The 16886-nt window shown below is 35.6% G+C and overlaps 3 protein-coding genes across 5 annotated transcripts; 1 reads left to right on the top strand and 2 right to left on the bottom strand.

Moving 5' to 3' along the window:
* Positions 1 to 68: 68 nt before the first annotated feature.
* Positions 69 to 2127, bottom strand: LOC132140707 (C-C motif chemokine 19-like). The gene is made up of 4 exons (XM_059549610.1): positions 1934 to 2127; positions 1095 to 1206; positions 770 to 890; positions 69 to 337 (listed from the first exon to the last, which is right to left on the bottom strand). Exons 1-4 carry the CDS (start codon positions 2007 to 2009, stop codon positions 299 to 301), a joined length of 348 nt encoding a protein of 115 aa, XP_059405593.1. The 5' UTR covers positions 2010 to 2127; the 3' UTR covers positions 69 to 298.
* Positions 2128 to 2885: 758 nt separating this feature from the next.
* On the bottom strand, positions 2886 to 9223 carry LOC132140708 (C-C motif chemokine 21-like). Of its 3 annotated transcripts, none has more exons than XM_059549612.1 (5): positions 9085 to 9223; positions 7730 to 7865; positions 4221 to 4300; positions 3786 to 3906; positions 2886 to 3532 (listed from the first exon to the last, which is right to left on the bottom strand). In XM_059549612.1, the coding sequence occupies exons 3-5, from the start codon at positions 4279 to 4281 to the stop codon at positions 3427 to 3429; spliced, it is 288 nt and encodes a 95-aa protein (XP_059405595.1). In that variant the 5' UTR covers positions 4282 to 4300; positions 7730 to 7865; positions 9085 to 9223; the 3' UTR covers positions 2886 to 3426. The 3 variants fall into 3 exon arrangements, with proteins under 3 accessions (XP_059405595.1, XP_059405596.1, XP_059405594.1); XM_059549613.1 differs by lacking the exon at positions 9085 to 9223 and adding an exon at positions 8288 to 8905; XM_059549611.1 differs by lacking the exons at positions 7730 to 7865; positions 9085 to 9223 and having other exon boundaries at positions 4221 to 4367.
* Positions 9119 to 16839, top strand: LOC132140706 (ubiquitin-conjugating enzyme E2 L3-like). Its single transcript, XM_059549609.1, has 4 exons — positions 9119 to 9270; positions 10742 to 10837; positions 11449 to 11635; positions 15154 to 16839. Exons 1-4 carry the CDS (start codon positions 9244 to 9246, stop codon positions 15306 to 15308), a joined length of 465 nt encoding a protein of 154 aa, XP_059405592.1. The 5' UTR covers positions 9119 to 9243; the 3' UTR covers positions 15309 to 16839.
* The last annotated feature ends 47 nt before the right edge of the window (positions 16840 to 16886 follow it).

The raw sequence follows: 16886 nt of genomic DNA, 5'->3' as shown, positions 1-16886 counted from the left end.
GTGTTCATCCATTTATCATTTCTATGAAGTCAGGACTTAAAATTAAAAAAAAAACAATCACACCAATATTTTTGTCAACCAATTTATTTGCTTTAAAAACGCAACAAGATGATTATCAAAATAGTAATAAAAAAAGAGTAATATGTTCACACAACAGCAGCTAAAACTTGAAATGGTTTGATAATTTAGGTTGAAAATGCTGAAAGAGGAAGAACCGAAATGTGTTACAGAAACTGAAGTGAGCTATGTCACAACGACTCTATCAGCTGCCATTAAAAGTGTATGTGTATGTGTTCACTCAAGAATACAACTTCTTCAGGGCGTCACAGCGTTTATCCTGAAATAAAAGAATACAGAGAAAACCATTAGTTACAGCCTGCTCATAAAGAGGTGTTATACTTTTACTTGACTTGAATTTAATTGTAAATATTGATTTGCTGCACATGTATAATGCAGCATGCACCAAAGTCTGAGTCCTCATTGTTGGTGGTCGGCTTAAAGCTTTGCCTTAGGAGGATGTTTTGGCTTGTGGTTTCACAGCTGAATAGTTTGTGGTTTTGTATGAGTATGACTATAAAATCCATATTGTGATCTACTATATATAAACAATGTCATGAGTCAGATGAAAACCAGAAAAGAGAAAGTGGCCTGCTGCAGGGCTCGTGCCATAACAGTGATGAGCTGTTGTGCAACCAGCATTATGTCATCAGATACTACAGAAGATGGCTGAGGAAACAAAACTGTGAGGAATCTGCAGTGAATTACATACATGAAATTTTTCTTCTTTGCACTTCTTGAGCCTAGTGTCCAGAAACGTGATCGTCTCTTTTACCCAGTGCTCTTCTGTTGCAGGTGGGGCACACAGATTCAAACCTTTCCTTGTTACGAATCTGAAAGGGAGTTGAGTTTTGCACATCATTTGGCTAGAACAGTAGACAATTCAAGCACTGTTCTGTTGAGCGCAATGGAATTCCCCAATAAATAGGCTCTTTCACATCTGCTTTGTTTGAAAATGGGATGGCAAATAGTTTAATCCACTCCCAGGCTCCCACACATGCGCCAGTCCAAAAGTTTCCCATGAAGAATATACTTACACAACAGCATCTAGGGGGCAGCCGTCAACTCTGAACTGCTTCCAGTGAGTGAGGAGGACACGTTTAGGGATGGGTTTGTGGCTAACCGTAAGGCAACAGTCTGCCTGAGCGTCTGAGAAAGATCGAGACAAAAGAGAAATAAAAAAAACAATAAGGGTGGGAAGAAGAGATGGAAATACAGGTCTGCTTCTAGAGTAGTCTGAAAACATCTGTAAGGAAAAAAGAAAGTGTCGGCACATATATATACACACACACACACACACATATATATATATATATATATATATATATATATATATATATATATATATATATATATATAATATATACATATATATATAAATTTTAGGCTCTTTTTTAGGCATTTGAATTAAATCTAATTTATATTTTGAATATTAAATATATATAGGATTTCTCAAGACTATTTCAAATTGATTGTTAAAAAAGTGTTCTATTATTAGTTATTAAATTATATACATTTGCTTAAAATATGAATAGTATAGATTTAACTTTTTTCTTTTTAATTTATGAACAATATGTCATAAAAATAATAATTACATTTTTAATAATATGACATACATATATATATATATATAAATATATATAGAATAAATTGACTGATCTCTGTTGGGATGACGCATAGTTTGAATCTTTTTAGATGATTCGATTTTAGTTCAATGTATTAAAAATGTATTAAAAGATCACTAACTAGAACTGATGAGATGTTGCACACCTTCTATCATATATAAATGATAAGAAGAAATAAATGAGTAATAAATAGATCATATACACCATACACTCATGAAGCACATAAAACATATAAAGAAAACATGACGTACCCGCCGGACTGCTGTAGAGAATGAGTGCCAACGCACAGAGAATCACACTCAGCGCAGATGCAAGGGCTGAAGCCATGGTAACCGCCACAGAAGATGAGATGGAGGAACAAGTGTCTCGTCTGTCCTGCTGAAGCAGCTGGAGGATCTTTGGCTCTTCTCTAACACTCTCCTCTCACTGCTCCATCACTCCCCTGCTTTATAGGACAGTCTTAAGTTTCATTTTTACAAAGATGTTTGTCATAGTCCCTCCCCTGTCCTGCAAAAAAGAAATGTCAGAGCAAGAGGTTGTGACCTGGACAAAACAAAACAATTTTTTTTGAAAGAAGGCCGATTTTATGACACAATGCATCACATTCTGTGTATCGGTTCCTTGCTTTCTTTTTTGTTATCTGCTTGAATCCAAATAGAAACTCTTATTGACTCAACAGACTTTCAAATGGTTCACTATGACTGAAGAAGCAATTCAGATAAACCTGACAAACAGTTTGGTCAGCTTCTCGTTACTGATCCTTGTAAACACAAAGCTGGGGATTCCACTGGGTCAAAAAAAGATACTGTTAATGTTTACTTAGTGTTGCAAAGTTAATTATTATTTGTGCATGTGTTTGAGTGGAAAGCACACAGTGAATTCTGTTGGGTTTATTGTACAAGCAGAAGTTTATAAGTTATGTCTGATGTCTATAATGACACAGATGTTGAGCAAACCTGAAAGTGTTGTGGTATAAACATGTCTTTATATGAAGCAGTGCTACTGTGCATTTGGATAAGGCAAGAAATTCCCAGCAATTTCAGGTGGCGCACGTTCTTTTTATATGTGCCGCTTATCATGGATCATCATCACTCAAGCGTTTGACGTCACAAATGTTTGAACAGGACTTTTGAATAAGCATATTGCTGTAAGTGTCCATAATTGTGAAGGGTTTTAAATGAAATAATTGCAGTGCACAGGAGATTTAACAAAATGAATTTATTTAAAAATCATTGTTAGAAAAACTACAGTCACACAAAGTATGTTGCATACATTAGAAAACACATTCTAAAAACACAAGACAATTTATAATTCGTGCAAATGTATGAGACTCATAATGGCTACAGTAAAACAATACAGTCTAATATAAACAAATAACATATCTGCTTTTAATCATTTACAAAATCTGACCACCGTGGATTCCCCAAATCTACATGATTTCCAAAACTTAACTTTTCCATAACTTTTAAAAACCACTGTGGCAGTTAATGATTAAGAGTAATCACTTCCTGTCTGTCCAGTGCTGCTCAGTGCAGTTACAAGGTTATCATTCTTGGCTCATATTTTTGAAGCATAGCAAAACCAGAATAGGTGTTATTGATACCAGAAGCTAGAAAACGGTTTCAAGCAAGAAGAACTGCACAACGTCTGCTAAATGTCTTATTTAGCTTTGAAGATGTCTGAGCTGTCACAGAACTTATGAGAGCAAAACTAAGATTTTGGAGAGGGTTTTTTTTCTGTGTTTCTACTGAGAAGCTTTCTTCTTCTTGTCTAAGTGTGTGATGATCTTGGAAATCCAGCCATTTTTCTCTGGTGGAGCACACAGCTTCTTGTCCTTTTTTGTGATAAATCTATGGCAACAGAAAGAAGAGAAAATGCATTAATATAAACCTAGTTTAGAATCAACGAAGTCAAAATTCTTAAAAATAAAGAGGGTTGCCATAAAGAACCATTTTGGGAAGAACCTTTTAGTGGAAAGTTCTTAAAAGCCCCCTTTTTTACTAGAGCATTTTCCTAATTTAAAGAATCTTTTGTAGCTCCATTGATGTTAAAGGATCTTCATGGAAGCATCAATGCCAATAAAGAACCTGAACTGGAACTTACACAGTAGCTGGAATGGCACAACCACTCTCTGTGGTTTGGTGAAAGTAGGATGCAACAATCTGTATTGGAATACGAGTGTCCTTGGTGGTTAGACAGCAGTCCACAGCTGCGTCTGAAAAAGCTGAGAATGAAAGGATGGCATTAGCAACGCTTTACACAGGAAATCCCTCCACTCTATATGTATTCGACCCTGTGCAAGAACAAAACTTGGCCTGTTTCTGAGCACTTCTGGACTTACGGGAACTTGTAAATCTTGCCCCTACAGTTACCATAACTAAATATCTAAGAAAAGCATGCCAGCAGCATAAAAAAGACCAAGAATGGAACTTTCTTTCAGACAGAATTCATTAGTAGTTTCAGTTTGAAATTCTGCAAGGTGCTTCTGAGAAACTGCAAGATATGTTCCATGAAACAAGATGTTTTAATGGTTCTTACCTTCAGTGTTGCTCCAGAGGACTGCAGCTATGACCAGGAGAGTTACGGTTGCAGTCTGCATTCTTGTCTGTGTTTGGTCTCTGTAAGATCATCAGACGATTATGCACAGGTGTGATGTGCAGGTATCAGGTGCAGGTATTTATACACAAAAAAATGAGTAAACTTTCACTTTCAAGCTAAGACTTACCGTACTTGCGCCACCCTATCTTGTAAATGCATCAGTTTCACTTCTATTTATCATTCACACATTCTTTACCATTTTTCCTCCCCTCGGTTCCCATAGAATTGTCTACAGCGGTGCATGACCGAATAATTTATTTAGCAGCTCATAAACAACCGGACACACATGAATCCAGCTGAACTTTCAGAGAAATGTTTAGGGTTTTTCTTAACAGAGTTGCATAACGGTTTGATGCTCACAACTTTAGTTTTGAAAATGATTTTATCTGATTTCTGCTGCTAGATTACTAAAAAAAAAGAAATTATTTTACAATACAATGTACATTTTTCATGCACTTAGCAATTTGAGTGAATTGAAATAATGTGCAATTTCTTAGCATTACAGATTGAATTATCTGCATATCTATCTAGTCATAATCTGATCTATAATAATTCATATGCACACATGCCAAAACATTCTGCTCATATTAAATCACATTTTAAATGTTTAATCTCAGATTTTCAATGACCCCACTGTATTTCAATTTATCATACTCTTAAAAGGTTTATTTCTTAAAATTCAATTTAAAGCCACTTAGAAACTGACAGGCAAAATTAATTTACCCAAATTTAAAAAATTCAAATTTTACCCTTTTCAAGAAAAGCATGTTTAAAGTGATCCAAACATGTCATTGTCTTAATAATGAATAGTCTGAATGTCTTTTGATATCAGAGCTTGGAAAAGATCCAAGGGTGTGTGTTATTCCGTGAAGCAACAATGCCAAGAGCATCGCTACTGCGAACTACTGTAAGGGGAATTGTGCTGTTACATTTCAACACTGACCTGAACTCACCTGCTAAATGAAAAGGTGCTCTATTTGCTTAATTTTCAAAAGAACAGTCCTCCACCTACAATGCACTACTCAGTTTCGTTTTTAAAAAAGCACAACTTGGCGCTATGTTAACTTTTACCGCTCTGATTTACCGTAGCTTTCCAAAATCAGCATAGTCTATTCATGCCAATAACATATCATATTCACACCAGAATGCACAAAATAACTGCCATGAAGTTTAAAAGGTTATTTTACTCTTACCATCCAAAAAAGAATGCAGTGTTAAAATCACACTAAAGTGATGTGGCTGGATCATAATATTTTACATTTCTCTTTAGAATCTTTTGAAACACTTATTTACAGTTACTGGTAAGAAAATTAGCAAAACACACCATAGCGGTTTAAGAAAAACATCAAAGACAGAATAAGGTTTTCAGCAGAATATGGAAAGTTTGACTTGGAGTGGTTCAGCAGAATAATGTGGAGTGATTAATCACAATAAAACACTCGCTGTATGGTGATGCACCAGAGCGGAGTCTTTTGAAGATCTGAACGCACCTACCACAGTGATGCTGGTGGGCTGCTTCACTGTGAAAAGTCAACTGCATTAAGAGAATATTGCAGAATGGCTGGCTTCCCACAGCTGAAAAATTGTTGTTATCTTAAGAGGAACGATCTGTTGTTATTTTTTTTCAACCAGAAAATCCTCCTGCCCACACTGCAAAGATAACTAAGAAGCGCTTTGGAAACAACTCCATCCAGGCTTGTGTTTTGGCCTGGTCAGAGACCAGATTTAAACCTCTATAAAAAAATGTGGTTTCATATTAAACTCCAACTAACTGGGAGACAATTTTCAACTACTAACTGTTTGAAGACATCAACATCGAGTGGGATAACACTGACTCTTCTTCCTTAAAAAGTAAACTACAAGTTTACCCACATGGCTTAAAACTTATATCCTGTACTAAATTACATTATCTACAGTATTTGTGCAATTCTTGATAATTTCCTGACCAGTAGTTTGTGGTTAAAATGTTCAAATGTGCACCAATAAAAACTAACAAAATTTCCATTTTTGACTTGGCCCATTTTTGCTCAGGAGTGAACCTCTATGTACTACAATCAATTTTTCCATTTTTCCGTACAATTGCTTTTGCAAACATATGGATCTGATATAGCTAGGTTGTGACCTTTGCACTGACAGGTCACCCCCCCCCCCAGTACTGTAAAGAACATGTGTTAGAACATAGTTAAAGAGACCCCATTCATGAAACACAAGTAGAACCAATTTTGGTGCATGGTTCATAAGGTCCGTAAATCCAAAAGGTTTTACATAGAAACTATTTACACAAAAAAATCCCCTCCCCCCCTTTTCCCCTCAAAAGGTATGGCAAGCAAACAAAACCAAGGCAATCTGAGACCCCTCTCATAGCAGGTGAAAAGGTGTGTGAAATCCCTGAAAGCACTGCTAAACATTCTTAAGACATTAACCCAAAAATGGACAAACTTGTGCAGTTTTAGCCACAGTGCATTGAATAACACAAAGTACTTTCACTAGGAGGAAAACACCCTCAGTGGATTCTCAGCTGTAAAATGTTGGAGGAAGTGGCAAACTTTCCAGTAATCTCAGAGCAATAAAGCCAACAATGACCACTCATAAACCACAAAGGCAGAAAGAAACCCCCTATATTGATTTTGCTGAGAAAGCCTTGAACTTCACGCATGAAATATTGATTTAAAATGATTTTATAATGTGAAACCAATTTAGTGGGCACAATATAAAAATACTTTTAAAATATTTTCAAGTGCTCCAGCTTATACTAGTCATCACATTGTTTCGAGGAAGTTATAGCAGAGTTTAATGCTTAAAACACAACTACTCGCTGTTTCTATTGCTTTTGTTTAACTGTTTGTGAGTTTTACTAGCAATTTCTGACTGAAAACTGTTTCTACACCAAATCTTTTCACTGTGATTATCAACCATTACATTTGAGCTCAATCCATAATAACAGACTTCTCTTGCAAATAATATACGGTAAATTAAATTTGATCAAGATGATTGTCTAGCAATTTAGTGGGATTCATTGAATTTGGGGCTAAAAGGTCTCTGACCTACTTTGCTACATTGGTGCTCGAAGGCTCATCTTTAAGATTTTAAGTTGTAGGGGTAATATTTGACCCAGTTAGAAGCCCAAAACTGCCTGAAGCAGGTCATTACTGCATGGAAGTGAAAATTCAGCTTTGTTATTGAAATTTAGCTTAGATCATATGTTTCAAACATATATTTTGACAGGTGTTTTCTTCGGAATTGAATACCTGCGTTTACATGTTCATGCTCTGTTGAACGACTCATTCAAGTTAAAAAGGTCTCACTAAAGTGAATTATCTTGAAAATGTAAAGCATTCATTTGACTATAATTTAAAGTATTCAGCCAAATTAGGGAAACATTTTGAATGATGAACACAGCAAAAGTGGAAACAAGACAGTGTTTCCCATCTGTAACACCCCATCTTTACCTGAAATTGCTGGAGGGGAAGCAAGTCCAGTCAAGTTGTTTCAGTCATGCGGTTTACAGGAAACCATGGGAGCATGCAAGCCCACTTTTGATCTGTCCTTGGTCTGGGAAGTTTGTTGGCAGTAAAGTATGAGCTCCTGTGACAAGAAATGATTAAACAAATAAACAAATCAAACCACACGAACAAAACCACAAATGCACACCCAATTTGGCATGCACACAAATGAAATAAATGATTTATGGTTTAAATTTATATTTAATGCAATTACTTTAACATAAAGTGTTTTTGACATATTTAAGTAAGACATAAGTACATTCTATATGTAATTCCATAAATACTTATTGCCACTGAAATATGGTTAACATGTAAACTGTCATATGTACTGACAAGCATTTATGATCAACTAAAATATAGCTTGAAGCCATTTATATTTACAGTTATACATTGTATATTAAAGGAATAGTTTTCAAATTTAGTAACAAATTTACCTACACTCAGGCCATCTAAAATTTCATCTAAAAAGATTTGGAGAAATTTAGCATTACATCATTTGTTCACTAATGGATCCTCTGCAGTGAATGGGTGCCGTCAGAATGAGACTCCAAACCGCTGATAAAAACATCAAAATAATCCACTAGTAATCAATTAACATCTTGTGAATCAAAATTTGTGTGTTTTTAAGAAACAAATCCATCATTCAGGAGTTTTAACTTCAAACCAGCACTCGATGAAAAGGCCCATGATGTCCTCTTAAAATTTAGTTAAAAACGACTTGATGGATTTGTTTATTTAGTACACGCATAAGCTACTAGTTTAATCAGCCTTAAGTGGTTTTCTGGTATTGGCTAGTCTCCAGCCTAGTCAGACTGGTCTGTTGAATGATTTCAGAACAGTTCAAACCAAATAAAACCAGAAACATTGTTTATGTCGCAAATAATTCTTCTTCTTCTTCTTCTTCTGTTTTATGGCGGTTTGGCAAGCCAACGTAAAAGTTGCCAAATAATTAAAATAAAATTTCAATGAAATAAACCCTCTGCATCAAATAACCACTTCCTTATCATTATTCCTGACTCTGGAGTGACATCGCGCGGTCGTTAAGCAGCACGCAGCTAGAAACCCGGTAGACGCACTTCCCTTCCCTAGTCAAGGACGTTCACTGCACGGCACACCTACATTCTGAAGTTTACTCTTACCGTTAGATTTATTCGTGAACTTAGTTTAATACATTTTAATACAAATAATAAAGACTGACTAAATGAGGGCTCGATTAATCACGAGATAATCAATTCCTATCACAGTGTAATAAATTGCATTTTTGTTTCGTTTTGTAATGGAAAGTACCCGCGGGTGCTGACCTGAGATCATTGTGCGCGCTCTCGTCTCGCCTGTTGTGTGGCTTGTGCGCGAGAACTAAATCTGATCCCAGATCATCTGAAGTGTTAAAAACGCAGACGAGCTCCTGATTCCATAGCTGCGCCGCGCGATGCATTCTGGTAGCAGTTGAAAGATTCAAGATGGCGGCGAGCAGGAGACTACACAAGGTAGACGTTTAAACCTCATACTTTTTATAGCGCAAATAAAGAAAAAACAGGTACGACGACGCGATGGTGGTTTAAACATAAAGTTTGGCTCGCAGAAAAGGCGGTTTGATTGTTCACTGGTGCTCGATCGGCGTTGGTACGAGCGGTTTTCTCTCTCGATGACTCGGCTCGCTTCGCGTTTCCAAACATGAAGGAGGAAAAGCGCCGGCGGAGGCCGCAGGACTCTACAACAAGGTTTTCGGTCGAGATCGGGAAGATAGACGGTCAAATGACACGTTTGAGTAGGCTTCGGGGTTTTATCAAGTCCTTTCATTCATTGACAGCGAGTAAATGACAGGAATGTAACGCACAGGAGTCTAATGCGATGAGTTCCGTCACGGCGGATTCGGTTGATTCAAACAGATCTGAATCACCTGGATACAATAACCATAAATTAATCGACTGTTAAAGTATCTAATATATGTTTTTAACTGAGTAATGCTGTCTTAACCCGCTGCAGTGAAGTTAGACATAACTCAAAGACTACTAACCTGTCACACATAAGCTGAAATCGTCGTACTTTTAACGTTTTAAGCTTTATATAACACATTTAAGTAGAAACTAGTTAAATAAGTCGGTTTAGTGTGTTCCTGGTGGTTAGCTGTAGTAACACCCTTAATAATAAAAAAACGAAACCGTAAGCGTGTTCACAACAAGCTTTCGATTTATAAACTTCCGTCTTGTCGAAAACACTTTATTCATTCTCGTGATTAACTAGTTTTTAGCCACTTGGATGTGTCCGAGCAAACGGTTTTTTTTAAGGTCAACCTCTCTGAATTGACGTCTATTTGATGTTTTGGGGTGTCTGTGTACACTGAGTGGACTTGTATGTCAAAGTGACCGTTTTAACGAGTCTACTTCCTTGTTCGATAAATGTGACTGTAGATGTCAATCAACTCTCAGAGGCAAGAGAAGGAAATGGGTAATACTTACAGGGCACTAAAACATAACCTTTTACTATAGTACTTATTATTGGATAAACTGCAGTATTTAATAAAGGGTTACTGCGATATTTAATTTTTAAAATTATAAATTCAAACAACTTACAACTGGTCTTTTAACCTGATTAATCAAGGAAATAATTGACAGATTAATCAAAGTATCAAAATAATCTTTAGTTGCAGCCCTATGAACAGCCCATGTTAGAGCAATGGTTATTAGTTCAAACATTCAAAGTGTTGTTTGTGGTTGTTTTAATGCACACTAACTTGTACTTCAGGTCAGTTATTTACAGTAAGCTGCTGAGGAAGGGGTCATTTCTCCTACTCAGTAGGTCGAGACCTGGCTCAAGTTACATTTGGGAATGATGACCATGATAAAGATACATAGAAGGTTTTGGCTAATGTTTAAACTGTTATTCCTAATTGATTTGTTTGTGCAAACCCACAAAACTAGTATCTAACGCATCCTTCTTTCCAATCTTTTTTATCAGGAGCTAGAAGAAATCCGCAAATCTGGGATGAAAAATTTCCGTAATATTCAAGTCGATGAATCAAACATATTGACATGGCAAGGCCTCATTGTTCCAGTAAGTGTTTAGTAAATGCTCATACATCTTTCATGAGTTGTTTAAATGTTATTTGCATGTGTAAAGTATGCAGACAAGAAATGGTATGTTGTAACTGCTTTAAGGTTTTGACAGAACCTGCAATTCAAAGTTGGCCAAAGGTGACCTATTTTATCTTAAAGGGGGAAAAACACGGCATATCTTTATTTCTGTTTGGCTTAAACATTTTTAAATAATGTTTGTTTTTGCATTGTAATTTGCATTTTGCAAATTCAGAGAATACGGGTGAAATTGATTGTGTTTTAATATGCTGTTGTTGAATGTAAAGCAACATTTACTTTCAGTCGATAGCTTTTATTCTTGTTTGATTTTTGCCACTCTGTAGTAAAAAAAAAATGGGCACATCTGTACAAAACATTGATTAACCTCTAAATTTTTTTTATAATTTCTTGCACACTTTAGAGCTAGTCTGCGTTTAGACAATATACATGCATTTCATAATGCAATCAGCCACATAGGATCTCCTACCTCATGCATTCACCCTTCTGTCCTGTTCTCAATATCGATTTGTTTGTTATTGTACACATTATAGACTGAGCTGCGCTCGGCTCATTTACCTTTCTCTCCCACAGGACAACCCTCCATATGACAAAGGGGCGTTCAGGATCGAGATCATCTTCCCTGCAGAATACCCTTTCAAACCACCCAAGATCACATTCAAAACGAAGATCTACCACCCCAACATTGACGAGAAGGGACAGGTCTGCCTGCCTGTCATTAGTGCAGAGAACTGGAAACCAGCCACCAAAACTGACCAAGGTGAGATGCGCTGCAGTTGTCACACATGAGTCAGACTGCTGAAGCTCAGCTGATCTTGGTGCATAACTACTCTTGGTCTATTGTCACTGCATTATATAGAAATCATGAATGGATAGGCTTTGTGATGATGTTTGTGTTCACTGTCCATCTGTTTATAAAGTAGGCCACACCCTTTGTCTTAATGCTGCTCATATTGACTACACAATCAATATTTTTTTTTCTGTGTTTTTATTTTGTAAAGATAAAGGCCATTTAGCCTTCTCTGACTAAATTACAGGAATGATTTAATGCTGAATTTAATAAAACTATATGTAAGTATTTTATTCAGTAAGGACTTAATTCAATTGATCAAAAGTGACTGAAAGACATTTGTTACAAGAGACTTCTATTTATAAAAAAAAAAAAATAAAAAAAAATAAAATAGTTATTTTGAACTATTCATCCAAGAAAATGAATCTCAGTTGGCACAAAAATATTAAGCAGCAAATCTGTTTTCAACATTGATAATTAGAAATTAATCTTTGGATTATGTGCATGGTTCCATGGGTCCTTGAAATCCTTAAAAGTTTGTGAATCTGAAGAAGAAAAGAAAGTCAAGGCCCTGGAAAATTTTTGAAAATAACATGCATAGATATAGGTCCATGAAAATGCTTGAATTTATTTTGTGCAAGAAGTTTTCCGGAAAAAAGTCCATATTATTCCCTCTGGTCTGCTAATGTTATTTTGTCAACACTTCGTGGCCTATGCATAGCTTGCTTGATTTTCGTTAGTTATGCGCACTTACGCGTTACATTAAGTGTTTCCCACATGAGGTACGTTGTCATGACATTCACGCTCGCACGAAACTACTACCATGGTATCTCAACGTTGCACATACACACCGTGAAATTAATATTGAATTGCTTTGCTTGTTAAGATGTAAACCCATGTGGCAAGAAAAACACAAAACCATATTCATCTATATCTTAAAACTTCTGGTTGCATGCTCTTTCAAATGAAAGTTAAGGACTTTAAGGCATCAGAGAAGTGTTCTGTATGAAAGCTATACGGAATGCAGATTGTTCCATATTTGTAGGCATACGCCATATGACCATCTAGACCATACAAGCACCAAATCAGTCATTCTTTTTGCACAAATCAGTGTTTGAGTTGTGAACGTAGCAACTCAAGGAAGGCTCCTTTAAGACTTTGCAGAATCCTCTGCCACCTGGTCACTTCCACTTCACAGCGAGTGGGGCTCGCGCTAATGCTTTTAAAATGGTTACTTCTAGCACATTCCTAAATCTGGACCTCATTAAACAAATTTATGCACCAAAAAAAGTTCACTTTAATTGAAAATTATTAATTTTTCATGAATTCTTAGGCTACCTGGCTGCATTTTTAGTTCAAACATTTTAATGTCATTGTTAAAAAAATGCTTTATTGATTGATGTTTCATAGACGTGGTTATACTTTCAAATATTATGCCATATCTTGTATGTAATTTCACAGTATATTCACCTCCTAAATTACTATACTTCTATAGGGGTCAAATTTACTCAGGCCGATGCTTTGTGTATTAACATGTGTGAAATTTTTTGTATGACATTAAACGTTATTTTTAGAATAATTGCACATAGGTTAAGCAAAACAAAAGTGATTATGAGAATCTTTATACACGGTTTTTATACACATTTAACTGTAGATACGGAATTGACATACTCTAGGATGTACTAAGTATTCTTCAGTTTTTTGCAAAACATAAATATGACAAATAGAATATATGATCTCTGTCATATGGCCAAAAATAAATGCAAAAAAAGCGGCTTTTTTGCGTAGTTGTGTTTGACTTTCAAGATGTTTGCAATTGTTCTACAGTATTCTTGTGATGTCACATTTCTTCAGAAACCTTGCTCTGAACAAGTTTAGATCTAGATCAGTACTACATTCCTAGTTTATAAAACTGTTTAGATGAAAGTTTTGCTTTATTATGGAATAAACCTGATGAGGTTCTTATTTCTTGAATAACTAACATCCATGTTTTAGGCTTTTGTTTTTACCTTTTGGTTGGATATCTGTTGGAAACAATTAGTGGTCGACTGATATATCGCCATGGCTGATATTTTTTTCTGCTTGGCTGATTTGTTTGAGGTATTTTGACGGCACACTGGACTTTTATTTTGATGGCACTGAGAAAGGCAGCGCCTGAGTGCGCACACAGTGCTCACACTCTCTCTCGTTTACTGTCATACTGTCGACAAGATTTTTTTTTTAAAGGGGTCATATGACGCGATTTCAATATTTTCCTTTCTCTTTGGAGTGTTACAAGCTCTTGGTGCATAAAGATCTGTAAAGTTTCAGACTAAAGACTCAAATCCAACGAGATTTTCTTTATAAAGAAAACATCTCTACGTCACTGTGTGGAAAGATTTGTATAACGCTGCCCAAATGTTCACGCAAAGAAAGAAAGATGAGAATCGATCACTCATTGATTCATTTTTACAAGATCTTCCTTTGCGTGATGCTAATCTGCGGTCTCATTTTGATTTTATAATGCCTGATAAAGCAGCCTTTGTAAGCAAGTGTTCGGACAATATGCTAATGTTTCATGTTGACGTCAGCATGAAACGGCTTGGTATTCGTTTTAAAGTGACTTGTTTGGATGTTTCGGAGTCGACTCTTTCTTTTAGGAGACAATAACTTTATACACTGTGCACTTTCAGATTTAACACTTTGCAGGATGTTTTTATTCACTTAGAGCTGTGTTACACACTGCATAAAAGTAAATTTTCAAAAATCCATAATTGGGCACTTTAACTACCCAAATATTCCATAGATAATTAACTAAAAATGTTAATTTTAGCTAAAGATGTTTAACTAAAAATGTTACTTGAAAAAAATAATAACGGAAATAAATTTTAGATTTTAAAAATACATATTTTAGCTAGTTCCCAAGAAAACATTTATTTTCATTTGGTTTAACTTGATGACCAACACAAAATCACTTAATATTTTTGTATAAAAATGTTTGTTTAATTTAAAAACAAAAAGCATAAAAATTTAAATTAATTTAAACCATTAATAAAAATATATATAATGATGTCTAATTGATGCTAAAATAATGCTGGATAGAATAAAGATAATGATATATAAAAGTTAAGAACCAGGGTAATTATAGTTTACTAGAACTTAAACTAAAGCCATAAAAACAGTATTTTTTGGAAAAAATAAATAAACTTATTTCAGCTAGTTGCCAATGTGTCAGTTCTATTAAAACTACAAAAAAATGACAAGGACACAAAGTGATTAAAACGTAAAAATTAAAATGCTAAAATAATAAACTCAAAATATTAAAATCTAAAACAGTATCTCAATGATGACTGATAAGTATATAATTCTCTATCGCTAAACTAGGGATTATTTAAAGATGAATTTATTAGAACTGTAAGAAATAAGAATGAATACATTTGAGTTACTTAAAACACTTTTTGTTGTGGTAACCAATGATAACGTACATTCTTTTCCCTTTCTTCCTACAGTAATTCAGTCGCTCATTGCCCTGGTGAACGACCCACAGCCAGAACATCCTCTGAGGGCTGACCTAGCAGAAGAATACTCAAAAGACCGTAAAAAATTCTTTAAGAATGCAGATGAGTTTACAAAGAAACATGGCGAAAAGCGGCCAGTGGACTAACAATAACCAGACAAGTGTGTAGCCCCAGACCCCTCCTACTCCTCCGAACCTCTTCCCCTCGCTCTACCTCCTTCCTCCCGACACCCAAACAATATCCTCTATCCCTCCCTCCCTCCCGCTTTCCCTCCTTCTCCTCTCCTTTCCATGTGTCACTCTAGTCGAGCTGGAGAAGTACAGCGCAGCTGCATCCTCCGTCTTGAAGCAGGACGCCGCGAGGACATCCGATCTGAGTTTCTGGTGTTAGCTTGAGGCCCTTACTAACTTTCTACTATGTTGTTTATTTTTCCTTTCTCAACTTTGAAAGCATCAAAATTTGGTTAGAGGCTAACTTAAGACAAAGAAGTTGGAAATTGTAAAGGGCGTTTCAGTACCCAATGCTGTTCGACCCTTTTGTAATGAGAAAATGAATCATTGCATTATTACACAAAACTTTCAAAAATTACTTTTGGAAGTGACACTTCATTTAAAACAAAGATGGGTTGTAATTTATCATGTACATTGTTATTATTATTATTATGATGTTGTTCCCTTTTTTTACATTTGTGCTCTTTGATTTCCGCAAAACAAAAAAGGAGACGTAATGGAGGTTATTTCATATAACATTTTTACTTTCACTGCACTTGTTGGGTTGCACGGTATGTGTAAGGAACAGGCTACTTTAAGCCCTTTACCAAGCCTCGAATCGGCAAAACCGCTGTAAAGTCCATAAGAAAAAGTGCAGAGATTGCTATGAAATACATTTTTTGTTTCACAAATGAAAAAAGGAAGGATGAAAACAACGCTCTTTGTGTGAGTGAACGTAATTTTCCATGGTGATCACTAATTTTAAACATCTCTTTTAACATGTTTCATAGGAAATCCTTGTATGTTTGGGTTTAATCATGGAAACAGCCCCTAGATTTACTGAGATGTACGCTACTGAGAATTATTATTATTCCCATTTTTTCCCAACACAGAATAAACGCAGTAGTTTACCGTGAGTTTTCTAGAACATTCTCTACAGTTTCTTTAAAGGATATCATTCATTCTGTCATATTCCATTTTTATGCCACTCTTTATAATGCACAGAGGTTCTTCGGGGTTTCTCTAGTTCAAGATATTTCAGTAATATTTGCTCATGCTTTGGGACAGGGGGAGTCTCTCGCAGAATGCCTTGTTGAAAACGTATTTTCATGCATCATCAGACAACTTAAAAAACGCTCCACATTTGTACACCAAAAGGAAGTTATAACAAGAAATGTTCCACTCAAACGTCGCCTAAATTCACTTCTGATCTGGTTAGGGTTTTCATTTCAAAATCAACCAATCCAATAAGTTTTCTAAGATTTCACAGTTGAGCATTTAGTGATTGTATAACCTGAATATATTAGCATTAGTAAACTATATATTTATGAGGACTACTACTTAAACCCTAAACTGATGCTTCAATTACAGCTTTTTCTTAGTAGCCTGAAACATACAGGTTATAAACATGTTAACTCTAATATGTGACAAAACGTTGAACTCACCAAATAAAGGCTATTTTGACCTAGTTCTGAATGAATGTTTCAATAGGATGAATGTTCGGTGTACAAATGC

The sequence above is a fragment of the Carassius carassius genome, chromosome 5 (assembly GCF_963082965.1).
Source record: "Carassius carassius chromosome 5, fCarCar2.1, whole genome shotgun sequence".
In the NCBI taxonomy this organism is placed as follows: Eukaryota; Metazoa; Chordata; class Actinopteri; order Cypriniformes; family Cyprinidae; genus Carassius; species Carassius carassius.
The sequence above is the reverse complement of the archived record's forward strand: the minus strand, read 5'-3'. Positions and strand labels throughout refer to the sequence as shown.